The sequence below is a fragment of the Mugil cephalus genome, chromosome 10 (assembly GCF_022458985.1).
Source record: "Mugil cephalus isolate CIBA_MC_2020 chromosome 10, CIBA_Mcephalus_1.1, whole genome shotgun sequence".
NCBI lineage: Eukaryota > Metazoa > Chordata > Actinopteri > Mugiliformes > Mugilidae > Mugil > Mugil cephalus.
The window spans coordinates 11412124-11426412 of record NC_061779.1 but is presented as its reverse complement, the minus strand read 5'-3'; the positions used below and the strand labels follow the sequence as shown (position 1 = coordinate 11426412).

Sequence of the window (14289 nt, the reverse complement as noted above, 5' to 3'; positions counted from 1 at the left end):
AAACAGCTGGATGTTGACACTTCTCACACTCAAAGAAAATACCAGAGTCAACAATAAAAATAATCCTATTTGCAAATATTGTGGTATATAGTGGCTCACCACCGTCCTTTGTTGTGCAAAAAAATATTAGAACAACATGAGTCAGTGGAACAGACAAACCGTCCTGCTGCTGTGAATCCAAGAAACATCATTTGGGACGCTGTTAAGAAACAAGTCAATTTGAGACACCATGAAATTATTAACAGGACAGGCATTTCTGTTTTTCTAAGCCTGCTGTTTCTTCCTTAATCTCTATTTTATTTATTCCGGAGAAATTAACCTCCTCGGGCATCTAAAAATAAGTACAAAATGAGAAAAAGACTAAAATACAAATGTTGATATTTTTCCCCCTATGGTGTTTTTTGACAGTCAAGACAAATATATATATATATATATACATATATATAAATACATGTAATCCCAGTTTGCGAGTGATAAGGTTTGGATCTCACAGTCATAGTTGGAGCTTTTCCAGGACCATTTTAATACATATTTTGATATAACACATATCTTTGTCAGAATAAATTGACGAATTAACCTGGGTGCCACGTTTCAACCAATCCTCTGAGTTTGATGTAATTGTTCCTCTTTTAGATTGTATCATCAAGTATTAATCTAAGGTACACAATCCAGATGTCCCCAGAAATGATGTATTACATAACATAAAATTTCCACTACTACTATCTGGCTGTGGGCACCAAGCTGACTGTCAGCTATTTTCTGGAGATGTGTATTAGTTTGCATCTGCAGCCCATTTTTGCAGGGCCGCATACAGGTCTTTTCATGCAGTGCCATGTGCGATGGATTAGGACTCACCAAGTCGGCAACAGTTGGCTATTTTATTATTTTAATATGTATTTATTTATTTATTTTTTAGTGGCGTGCCCCGAAATGTTGGCACCAATTGGACCCACTTCGCCACCTTTTCAGCTGATTCCTCACATTGAAATTACGGCAGAACAAGTCCGTGAGAGTGATCTGTCTGACTGGTTTAGTATGTGACGGCTTCCAGGACTCGAGTCCCACTTCCTCATTTGTTGGTGTCTGGGGAGTTGTTAATGGGGAGTGATGGCTGACACCTGTGTTGATGCGGTTGCTAACCTCTACAGTAAACGTTGGAGATATCTGGGCAGTGTCTCTCTTTAGCATTCACTGACTCAGACACACACTACAGATATGACTCCATATGTGACTTAAGACAATACAATAAATGTACTTGTGTGGTCTTTTCTTTTTATCAGGAAAACAGAGGAGGTCAAAGTAAAGAAAAAAACTAAAGTTCACACAGAGGGCTTTACTAATTTCCCACCTTCATCAGATCTGTACATTCAAAATTCACAAATATCATCACGACTACCTCATCATCTAGAATAAATGAAGTGTAGATCATCAGCATCATTAACAGCTCTTCTAAGTTTCCTAGCCTCCCAGCTAATAGTAGCTCTTCCTGTCATCCTTTGAAGGCGGTAGGTCTTTGATGCTTTAATTTGGTGTGTCTGTACCTTAACCAAGTCCATTAAAAAAAAAACATAATTAAATGTGAGAAGGATTGGCATTCATGTACCCACACAGTCTCCACCATTGCTGCTGCCGTGCATCTGTTGGTGCTTTTTATGTTGAGTGCAGTAATAAAGCAAATGAACTTCTTCCACCATTTATAAAGCTAATGGAAGTTTTTATCATTCTAGACAAGAAAACATTCGTTTTCAGTCGTTCCATTATGCTCCTGTAAACTAGCAGCCTTATAAGCAATGTATCTTTGATGGGGTTTGCTTGTATGCCCCTCTAATACACTTGATCACTTCATTTATTCAAGATACGAGTGAACGCTGGGACCAGCGGCAGACTAACGATCGCCTCAAACAGCTGAGTATTTCCGTACTCTTTGTGAACAGTAGGTTTGGAAAAGACAACACAGGTAGACGAGCAGCAGGAAATGAAGAAACAACACAAACACACGGTCACAGATGAGCTTGACTCAGATGAACGTGAGCTAAAGATAACAAGAGAACAACAAAGCTTGTTCAGACTCACCGTCCTCCCTGCATTCCTCTGGTGGTTTCGCTTTCTTAGCAAGCCGAGGATCAAGCCACGACGTAGTTTTGGTGTTGTGACTACAGAAGAAGAAAGAGACGTGTGGATGAAGAGAAGACGAAGAGGAAACGGGTGCAAACTCAGGTCACCGACTGACTGACAGCCGGGATAAGAGAATGACTTATGTGTGTGCGGGAAAGAGGAACAAGAATATTTATAAGAGAAGTAAACGGCCATTAATTGACTAATTATTCCTCTGTCACTAATTATTGAGGGTGAGAAAGGAAGGTAAAAGTCTGTGTGTGTGTGTGTGTTAGTACTACAAAGTCACATCAATTATTCAACGGAGATCAGAGCTATATAGTCTACACACAGCAATACATAAACCATGATTTTAAAGTAGGTACACTTTAAGAGGTGCAATGCGCTGAATTTGTTTCTAACCATTAGTAAATTATACATAAAACACACTCGCTGTCACAGCTACGGACACACACAAAATAACACACTGTTTTGTTTTTTTTTAACCTCACAAGACCCTGTGTCCTTATATGGGGGCATTAAGTTCTAGGTTTTATCGCACCTTATTATGCTTCATTTAAACCTGTTGTCCTCATAAGTGGACTCATTCATTCTAATAACGTGTCCTTATTAACGTTTGTAGTTTGATATGATGCAACAAGCTACAATGTTGCTAATTAGCAAGTACTCGTTTGAGGACATTGGGATTTCATTGTTGACAATTCTTTGCACATTCATGTTCAGGTATTAAAATAAACTGTTTTATACTTTGTCACACATTGGGGGACTTTGTTGTAATAAAAATAATGAAATAATCCCAGTGTCCATATATGAGAACATAGAGGCTTTTTTCAAAAACTACTACTGCTACTACTACTACTAATGCTTAGTTTTTATATGTCTTAGTTCCTACTAATCCCAAATACCTTGGGATACAGTGCCGGTTAAAAGTTCATTCAGTTGAATAAAACTGAAAAGTCACTTGCCAAAACTTTAGTAAATTCAGTAATGCTAATACAACAGTCCTGTAATAGAACGCCCTCCTTTGGGACTCATGTTAGAGGATGTTGTTTGTGTTGCTGTTAAACTGGATTGAATAAAACACAAAAGATTAGTCCAGTGACTAAAAAGCGGCGTTGTCAAAATAATCAATACAACACAATACAATTGAATAGTTTTACAAACCACAGCCAACAAAATGAAAACACAGACTCTCTCAGTTATTCTAAACGAATGCCGAAAATCATAACACTCATGAATTTAAGATCCACTGCAGGACTGTTATGTTAGAACGCATCTGTTTTCACCAGAGTAGCTGCGTATTAATATTTAGCAAGAGGCTTCATCTTACTCGATGAAGTAAACTTCGCCCTTCTCGGTGTAGGCCATTTCCCAGTTGTCAGGCAGAGGACCCAGCTCCTCCTCATCTGCATCTGGAACTTTGGTGGGGGATTTAGAGGGAGACTTTGGGCCCTCCTCTCCTTCGGTTGGGGGCTCAGCAGTGGCTGGGGCCAGGATGGACGCTTCAACAGCAACCTCCCCAGAGGCATCTGTGCTCTTGTCCTCATGTTCACTGGACTCTGTGGGCCCGAACACACACACACACACACACAGTTATTGTCACGTACACACATGCAGACTTGAATGCACACGCTACGTGCACCATGCATGATGAGTCAGAGCCAAGCGACTGCGGAGCTATGAACCCCCAGGAGAGAGACTGGGGGGAGGGAGGGAGGGAGGGAGGGAGGGGAGATGGAGTCTGAGGACAATGAGCATGAAGAGAAAACAAAACAGGGATGTCAGATTTTGAGAAACAGAGAAAGACTTTAGGGGTCAGAGGCTGAGTCAGAATCATGAGCAAAGGTTTTTGGAGAGAAAAGAAAAGCTGGTGGCCTCTAAGGCAGTGGACGAGGAGGAGAATACCAAACTGTGTGCATGTTTCTATAATATTCCTACTGGGACATAGAACAAGCAAAAGACACGGACAAGTCAAAGTATTAACATTCACAAGTATTATTAAAAAGAAAAAAAAAAGACTGACTCTATCTTCTGTATCTTTACCAGATCTGGTAATAGTGGCATTTTCTTTTACAAGTTGTAGGTGAGAAGGTATTCTCTTTTTTAAATTACTGAGGGATTATTGTTTTTTTTTTTTTTCTGTTACAGTAAAAACAGCAAACTCATGACAGTAAGAGAACAAGGCAAAATGAATATGACATGCTGCAACAACACAGACTACAAGGAGAGAAGAGAGGTCAGCAGGGACAGAACCGCAGAGAGCAAGAAACAGCAAGAGGTCGGCAGGATGAGGACAGCAGAGGAGGGGAAGAAGAAAGAGGGGAGAGTTGGGGTATTATTAGAAACAAGGACAAAGGCCAGTGGCAGAAAGACAGCGGAGAGACGGAGAAATGAGGGGACAGAGAGACGGGAGCTGAAGCCAAAATGAGACTGTGGCCGGTGACAACAGCGGAGGCATTAAGGTGCCCTTGTGCAGTCTGTTACATAAAGTTATTGGGAAACCTGTTCACGCTCACGAGACCGCTAATAACTGATCAGGGTACAGTTTGTTGCAGACATGAAACTATACTAAAGGAGAAAAGAGACTCAGTTTTACCCTTACGGGCCAGTAAGTAAGAAGGTTTGGTGACGATTGCTATGACAGCCGGTTTGTTTCTCCGGTTTGACTCAATCATACCACCGAGACAACAATAAATAACCCAGAGGACGGTCCAGACCTTTGAGTCAGATTCTCCTCTCGCCTAAATATAACGTGCTAAAACGTCTCAATGGCCACATTAACAGACCATGTGTGAATCTAATTTCAGTCATGAGTGGATGAAAAATGTGGTACAAAAATATAGAAAATCTTTTTTTTTTTTTTTCTGTCACATCCCACAGTACCTGGTGTGATGGCCACCCCGTTGCCGTTGACAACCGGACTCTCCTCTTCCTCCTCCTCAGGCGGCTCCAGGCTGGCGCGTTGCTCCATGTTGCTGACTGACTGGTTCCTCTTTCTCTTGCCCTGGGCGCTTGGCCGGGCTCCGGGCAGCAGGGCCTCACTCACATTCAGAGGAGGGGCTGCCGGGGACGGCTCCGCTGGAGGTTTCGGAGTGCCGTAGAAGTTATCTGCGGGGCAGACGGGCACAGCGCAACTCGTGTTAGAGGCCACATGTAGGGCTGCTGAAGAGGGATCTCAGGTGATGTAACGCACAGTCTGGCAGGGAGAGCGGACGTCCGCCGCTTGTGGGCTGATTTGGCTTTGAAACAAAACCAGTGCCTTTCAACACACAGCTGTCTGAGCGGAGCGCAGTCATTTCTGCGTGCTGTAATCATGACTGAATTATGAATCCGTTTTTGTTGTCTCCTGGAATACAGCAATGACGCCAGCACAGTAAATTGGGATAAAAGAAAACCTGTTTTTATAATTAACCTTCCTCACTTCTACATCACAACAAAACACAAGCACAGAAAAAAATGGCTCAACTGCAATACACTTTTATACAGTATATACTATAAGAAAGCGAAAAAGACTAAAAAAAAAACAATTATGGCTACACAACAATACCAAACACCAACATGCAATTCAATGTGACCAAGTCTTTTCTAACTCTACCACTCAATCCTGAAGATGAGTCACTCAAGGCATCTTTCAATTCATCTCAGTCCCTCCAAGAAAAAAAACATGTTTTCTAACATATTACACAACACAAGGTCACAATTTTGCAGAATTGTCCTGACTTTCTAGTCTGTATCTATAGTTTCCTTTGTGTTGATGGGTCACAGTTACTCTATGCAAACTACAAACTAAAAGGCTGCAGCCAATTACTAAAAGTGTTTTCTACCTTATGCTGAAATTAAAAAAAATATATAAAATTGAGTCACACAAGTTCTTTTATATCTGGTCAAGGTGGACATGGATTTTTCTTTTAATGGTTAGAGCCACATTTAGGATGACTAAGATGTTCATTGTCATGCTACTATTGAATATACTGCTTTTTTGTTCATTGCCTCGGAGCTAAATCATCCGACTCACTAGTCTGCAGATTCTCAAAGCCCAAAACATCTGTCTGTTCTTTCTAATCAACGTGACTCTTCCACAGCTACAACTGTTGCGTTGGACAGACATGAGTCTTTAGAGAATTATTATTACACAGTTAGCGGGAGGAATAGCATATTAGTTAAAGTTGGGATGAGTTTTAATAATAGCCATAAGCTTCCCCAACAGCTGCCAGTGTCCTTAATGGTTTCAGGGGAGATTTCTGCTACTCCTTAAATGGGAAAACTCCAAATATAAACACGTCCCCGAGGACAGGCCGTGTCCTCTTTTAAGACAAGACAGTGTTTTCGTAGTTAAGGAAAACCTGTCCCTGCGCTTTCTCTGCATAATGATGCTTTTAGAGCATAATGATAGCTATGTGTCTCTGTCATGTTCTAACTAGCAGTTTTGCATTTTTGTGGTCTATAAATGGTTCATTTGATAGGACGTCTAAAGGTTGCATTCAGTTCATATCTGGGAACATTTATATGTGTACAATACAAAATTGCAAATACTTGCTATTCTCAAGGTATTTTGTTCTACGTAATCCTGCATCACTACAAAGGAGCAGACTAAACAACACTTCTTAAGACAGAGAGACACAAACCAAACCATCACTGAAGAATTACCAAAGAATTACGTGAGCAGAATGTAGCATCACTTGAAAATACCAAGCAAGCATTTACGTTTTGTGCTTGCGTAAAAGGAAATAACTCTTTTGAAAGAAAGAAAAAGATTTGGCCTCTCCTGAATCCTCCTGAATCGTGCCGATCAGCCGGCGTACGGTTAATTAAATGAAATAAAGATGTAAAAGGAGAAGATCTGTCTGTGTGCCTCTTCAACTTCGTTTCGTCTGCTTTTGTTCTTCTCGTCATACGCTGGATCTTTGAGCTTAACAGACTTTCACAGAGAGATCGTGTTCTGCCAACAGTTCAACGCGCTTAATCGGCCGGAAAGATTCGAGACAGGGGTCCGATTTGTGCACATACCGCAAAACCGAGAGCCACAGACGCTCGCCGATGAGCCACGGACGTAAAAACGGCCGACTGTCAGCTTGCCGTGTCACTGCCCTTAGAGAAACTAATCCATGCTTTAATTTCCAGTAGGTCCGATTACTGAAAATATCTTCCCTATGCTGCTGCTGAGTCATAACTCCAAGTAAAAAGTGAACACATGACACAGCTCTCAGGTTTCTGCACTAGCTTTGAAGATCTGCTGGAGACTTATAGTCACCAAAGAGTTCAAACAAACGTCCAAATGATATTAGACTTCGAACGCCTTTAAATCCAGGTTTAAAACACATATGTTCCCCCTTAAATACTTAATGCGTCCTCCTTTTGAGTATGTTTCTGTTTCTAACACTTCTTACATTAAAGCAATTTCATATAGCTTTGCTTTTTACCATCTCCTTTTTTTTAAAGCACTTAGATTTGCTATTGTATTTCAACCTATACACTGCCTATGACTGATCCATTTACATGACAGTGAATAGGTCCAGATTTTCTAGGTTTTGCGTGTTTGCTGGCAAAAGCACATGATTCAAACCAACAAACAGAAATAGCATTGGATGTCTGTCATTATACACCCACCCCAATGTTACTGACTGTAGAAACAAAAATCAGAGGAGAACGCTGTTCTCTTTTTGACATTTCTGTGATTTCTTATCAATATAGATACTGCATGTATAAATAATACTGTGTGAGCGTGAGTGAGACGCAAAGATGTTTCATTTAAAATCCCCATATAAGCAAAGAGCTGTGGGTTTTTTTTTTTTAAAAAAAAAAAGAAGAACAAGACAGAAGCAAAGAGAAGAGAACAGCTGAGCAAAGAAGAGGGAAGGAGGCAGAAATAAAACAAAAACAAGAAAAAAAAACAACAAAAGGAGGATCTGCAGTAAAACGTCCAGAGACGTCGGTTTACTCTGATCACAGCAGGAGGCGGATGGATATTAGAAACAAATCTATTGCAGCCACCTTAATAAGAACACTTACCCCTGCTGCGCCCCAGACAGAATTATCACATCCTGTCAAAAATGTAAATGTGTGCACACAGGAACATGTAAACAAAGACCACGAACATGAAACTGCATAAGCACCGAGCGCCCACCTGTGACAGCTTAAAAAGACAACCTGAAGAGATGCTTTGGAGAACACAAAGCATCCCGAGATAAGTTTAGGCCAGAAAACCACACTGATTTTAAAAAGGAAATGCCTGAAGGCATCTTGGCTTTTGCACAGTTCAATATCCACCTTCAGCCATGACTCATCCTACCTCACCACATACATATGTGAGCTATTATGTGCACAAAGCCTTGTACACACTCAACATTCACACATGCAATACGCTGTATCTGTCAGGTTTTGGTCTCATGACCTCCCTTCTAGGCTAAAAACTTAATTTCCCGTTTTTTTTTTCTCATGGACAAACAATGTGATTTTTTTTTTGTTTTGTTTTTGTCTCTGCATAAACACAAGACCAAATATGATTCAGTTTCCTTTAATAAAACTATCCACTTTTCTCCCGTAAATACGACTATAACATCAACACACATGGGATCAGCTATTTAACAATAACAATAATACAATTTGGTATCCTACTTCTGCAAAATATTGTCAGCTCGGTGGTTTGCACTTTGGATAAGAAACATGTGGGACTGCTTTTAGCTCAGATCCTGGCACAATCCATCCTGCTGCTGCTTTTTGGTTCAAAGTTTTTAGACAGCGTGGTGGTCTGATCAAAGTCGTACTTTGCCAAACAAAGACATTGTGTGTTACAGTGACAAATATCCCAGGTGAGGGCATCTCCATTGCTGTCTCAACTCTAATGTTAGTGTAGAAATTAAAGGAAGTGCACTTATCACTTCGTATTAACATTTGAATTACTCCAACTAAAAGGTCATTTATAAATAAATTACTTCCATCTATCAATCACCACCCAGTGTCACTGACTTCTAAATCTGCGCCCTGTCCTCCATTGCTTCTTCCTCTCTTCTCTCATATTAATATGCATCGCAAAAAGAGCTGCAGCACCTCCAGTGCAGCCACCCAGAAAGAGACAACGTTCCCCAGTGGGCATAAGTAAGCTCTGCATTAAGGGAAACATACGCAGTCATAGTGCATGTCGCACAACGGTGACACGCACAAGCGAAATGGAAACAGACACATGCGTGTGCCCGTAGTCCGCGCACGCCAACGGTCACACACAGAAGTCGTGTAAGTGTGTTCAGGCGCACATGCTTACAAAGACTGCTTCTGGGCAAATGAACCAGCAAATCCCCCCCCCCCCATCTGTAGATGTATCCCTGACGGTGTAGCAAAGCAGAGATGCACAGACTTGACATGTCTTGGAAATGGCATTCGTCCATCTCACATATACACACACACACACCGGAATAAGCAACCAGCCGTTCAATAGGTTCAAGAGAAAGCTCTAACACAAATCGGTTTTCGAGGTCTGTTTACTTGAACTGTGAATGAGAGCATCACCTGACACATCCTGTTAATCAAGTAAAGATAAAGAGAGTCCCAAAATAAGACGGTATGAATGATAAAAATAGCAAAATACGTCTCCTGAAGCATACAGACCCATTTTCACTCCCCAAGCACCTGCACTGATCTCACAGACACAGAATATTTCCTGCACAGCTCCCAGAGCTCACCTTCATAGGTTCCACTCTCTAGCAGGGCTCCACTTTGCTCCAGTTCCATAAAACGCTCCACACTCACGAAGTTGTAGTCCACCCCTGGCACCTCCCCCTCCTTAGGCTGCCTGGTGGTACCTGCAGGACCAGAGAGGAAGAGAAAAAGAGAGGTCATTCAAGCCAAATAGGGCACTTGAGAAGAAAAGGCAGGAAGCCGGAGAAAGAAAAAAAGGGCTGGACGGAAAAGAGAAGGGCAGATTTGAGGCCACGAAGTCTATGAGAGGAAGTAGGAGGCGATGGGAAATGGAACAGAAGAGGCTGATGGAGGAGTCATCGCTTGTGATAGCCAAATCCATTCACACAACTGTGCATGAGTGACAGTGAGAGACAGCTAGAGAGGAACAGGGAAAGCAAGCTCGAACAGAAAACCGCCGCCATTCAGTCCCTTCAAGACCATCTGGTGCTGCTTTAGTAATGAGCGGATCAATATGGTAGTTTTATCCGGCATAACTCAAAACTTCAGGGCGACACAGTGATGCGGTGGTTAGCGCTGATGCCTCAGAGATAGAAGGCTCCATGTTTGAATTCAGGCCAAGTTGGTATGTTTTCATTGGGCCACTGTGAGTTTTCTCCGGGTACTCCTGCTTCCTTCCACTACACATCGACCGATATGGATTTTTTAGGGCTGATACAGATTTTTTTTTTTTACATCAGCATTGGCCGATGGCCGATACGTACTGCAGATTTTTCTGAGCTGATACTTGGAGCTGATTCTGCTTTTTGTCCCTCCATTTACATGATAAAAATGATACAAGTCTCAATTAAGCCAAAAACATGAACATGAATTGAACTCTAATGTAAAAAAACATTTAATGTATAGAAATAAATGGGTAAAAAGTGGTCGCACAAGCACAAGCAGGGGGGATAGCTAGCAAACTCCTACTTAACAACAACGCAAGTGAAAGTTGGGCTGGTGCTAATGACTGTAATGTGACAGTAAATAGATGTGCGCTTGGTAACCATTAAAAAAAATAACTAAAAGACGCACTCTGTTAGTGGGGGAAGGGCAATGTATGGGCTGCATGGATCCGCAGTGTTTCTAGCAGCACAGGGCTGCCTTTTGATGCGCCTGTCTGCAAATCTTGCCGGTGGAAAAAAAAAAAAGTACCAGTGAATGCACCCACACATGAACCGATACCAGTACAAAAACGCAAATATCGGCCCGATATATCATCCGGCCAATGTATCAGTCGATCTCTACCTTCCGCCATCCAAAGACATGCTCGTTAAGATAACTGGTGATCCTAAATGAGCCGTAGGAGTGAGTGGTTGCGTTCGCCCTGCGATAGACTGCCGACGTGTACCCCCGCCTCTCGCTCGGTGACAGCTGGGATAGGCCCCCCAGGCCCCCCCGCAACCCTCCGTAGATAACGAACGAAAAAAACAAACTCAACCCTCCTCGCACAGCACACAATGCTGTGCCGATTGGGTTATTGTCGAAACAGCAGGAATGCAGAGGCGCCACATTACCATGCAGCAATTAGAGACTTCCTGCATCAACGCTCTGGAGATCTCCATCAGGGCTGCGGCGGCGAGACTCGGCTGTGTGATGGCAGCGCTGGGAGTTTTGAGTTTAATGAGGTGCTGTGTTTGTGTCTCTGCCAAGTGGACTTTAAGCTCAGGCTCAGTGAAGTCCGCTGGTGTTGATCCCTGCTTTCTATCGATCATGCCTGAAAACAGCCATTGGTCTGGTGTGAAGAGGGGAGCCCACTCTCTGAGCTCCTCCCAGGACTCCACGTGTCCACGTGATTAATAGCTAAGTCACACTGATCTGACCAGGCAGAAGGTGTACGATTCGTATCGGATGGTCCAAGTGAACAGATCCGAAAAGGTGATCAGCAGTTCTGGTTGCGAAAAGCCCCCCAAAAAATGCTGAGGTATGAATGGAGGATTGTAAAACACTTGCTAGTGTCATAGCAGAAGTGTGAGCTGTGGGAGATTAAAACAGCAGGTGGATGATGTGCTGTGCTCTCACATATGGCACACACACACACACACACACAGAGAGTGAGAGGGGACTGCAGCATCCTCCAACTTCCCCAGAGTGTGATATCTTAATCATTAGATCTCTATTGATCGTCTGTCACCACTTTACTCCTGTAGTGCATCTACTGAACATGCTCGACTGTATTTACTTCACTACTGGGAGCAAAAGATGGAAGCTTAGCAACACCTAATGAGCACGCAAGTGATGCCCAGGCCGTAAGACATCCACAGCGCGAGTATAAAACTGTCCAACGTCGCCACGTTGTGTACTGACTGACTAGGTGTGTTTCTACTCATCTTAGAGTCTGCGTGTCTAAATGTGTGTATTGATGGTTTGTCTTTGTGACTCTAAATGGTGGTAAAATGCCCATGTGCCAACGGTAATCCTCTCTCCAAGCTGATCACAGCTCTGCAGGACACCGTAAATCCACAACACCACAGGTATGAGTGTGTGTTTGTGTGTGTGTGTATCTCTGTGAGTCCCATTATCTGATGTACCCTGACTCTGATCAGCGCTCGGGCTGTTGAATACGCTGGGCATGGCTGTATGTGTCGTTTATTAAGAGCTCCAAACCGCTCAATATATTTAACTATTATTATGGATTTATCTGACACCGCAGTCAGAAGATGAAGATGTTTCTGTAGATTAAGCTTGAACAGAAATTTAAATTTATAGACGTAGGATTTGTTTTTGACCTGCACGTGGATATAAATCAAGGCTTGTGTCAGTGAGTTAATGCAGTGTTTTCTACAGGGTTTTTTAAGACTATGGCCGGCGGGGAAGTGGAGGTTGGAGCTCATATTCTCTTTGCATGTAACGTGCATAGTGGTGTTAGGAGTTGTGTGATAGCAGTATAGTGATGTAAAGTCAGACACAACTTAAAATCTGTAAAATAGACATTTTTTCATTTAAAAAATAAATAAATAAATAAAATAAAAACAAGAATCAGTCACTATTCACACCCCCTTACCGTGCTAAACAATCACAGCTAATTACTAATAACCTCTGCATTCACATTTCTGTTTACTTGTACTATTAACACCGCAAGATTGTGTTTGCGCTAGTGGCTAGTGGGTAACGAGAGGGGAGAGATGTTTTGCAGGGGCAAAACCAAACACCCCCATAATGTTGTTTATAAAAATCCTGTTCATTATGGTCCTTGTCCAGGCAATTGATGTAAAACTTAATACTTGTATATACGTCATTTAAACAGATTCACACAGTATTTGATCAAAGAAAAAAGAAAAAAAAAACAGCAATCCTTGCAAATACTTTATTTTACTCATCTTTTTTTTCTCATGTCAGAAGTACTGATTTAAGTACTGATAGTTCAAGCTATAGTTTATATGTTTTATATTCTGATAGCAAGGAGTTGATTCATCCTCTCTCCTCTGGCCCAGTCCATATATTTAACACTAAATCTGTCTATTGAAGGGTTATTTTTTTATGCAACCCCCATCCATTAAAGATATTGCAGACCTTTACAATGAGACCAAAGGCTAAAAAGCATCTAAAATGTGCATTTCGGACTAAAACGTCTCGGAGCATCGCTCTACTGCATGCGTAGTTGTTGCTCTGAACGCCGCAGCAGCTCAGCCAGCCAGGCGGGGCCGGTCGCCTTCCGCTGGGTACAGCTATTGATCTGTAAGATCAGAATGAAATTATTCTGCTGCCCACACCAGAGCAGGCAGAGCCGGCTGGAATACTGATGACCTGCTGATGGCCTTCTCCCACAGCTTCCTTCACTGGACACGCCAACCAGGCAGAGACAGAGACGCAGGGAGAGAGGGTTTTGTTGGATCTGAGCTGGGAATATCGATCCACCATCTGGCCGTGAGATAGGCAGATAGGGAGACCGTCCCTCAATTTTCATTTCCTTCCTTTTCACACATTTGTGTTCAGAGTGGTTTAGCAAATTACCTGTTTTTCTGCCTCGCTATCTGCTCTACCTCCTCCCTCCCGCTCCGACTAAATACCTCTGAAGCACCTCTTTTTATTAAAAAAGAACATTGTTCACAGAAAAAAATCTATACTGTGTTCCTTCTGCTCCTGTTGCTACCTTCCTCTATCTTCATCTATCTTTAAATGTAGGGAACTTCCTTTTTCTCATCCTCGAAAACGACCAGGTAGAAGCCAATAATGATAAAAAAAATATATATATATTTTTTATTGGTGGACTCTTGTGGACGGAGGCCAAAATGTCTTCAGTCCTGTTCAGGGGATTTTTCTCTTTATGTTGTTTTGTACACTGTCGTACAAACAGTACTTTAATAAACGGGTTGGACAAAGCAGAGCAAACCACACAGGTGTTCAAGTATAAAATAGCTGCAGAAGGTACAGAGAGAAGGCAGCAACGCTCACCCTGAGCCAAAAGCACCACTGCTGCTGCCGCTATTGATTGGATGTCATGCTCTCGCTAATAAAGGATAAAGTCAACTGTGAGCCAAAAAGGGTCTTTGCATCGCAATC

The 14289-nt window shown here is 42.2% G+C and overlaps 1 protein-coding gene across 13 annotated transcripts in view; it reads right to left on the bottom strand.

Moving 5' to 3' along the window:
• The window catches only part of LOC125015447 (membrane-associated guanylate kinase, WW and PDZ domain-containing protein 2-like), a 76481-nt gene that overhangs the window by 29865 nt on the left and 32327 nt on the right, over window positions 1–14289 (bottom strand). For all 13 annotated transcript variants that reach the window (XM_047597333.1, XM_047597323.1, XM_047597322.1 and 10 more), the window contains exons 3-6: window positions 9792–9911; window positions 4999–5223; window positions 3446–3674; window positions 2074–2153 (exon numbers count right to left, since the gene is read on the bottom strand). In XM_047597333.1, coding sequence (XP_047453289.1) covers window positions 2074–2153; window positions 3446–3674; window positions 4999–5223; window positions 9792–9911 — 654 coding nt within the window. The remainder of the gene's footprint in view (window positions 1–2073; window positions 2154–3445; window positions 3675–4998; window positions 5224–9791; window positions 9912–14289) is intronic.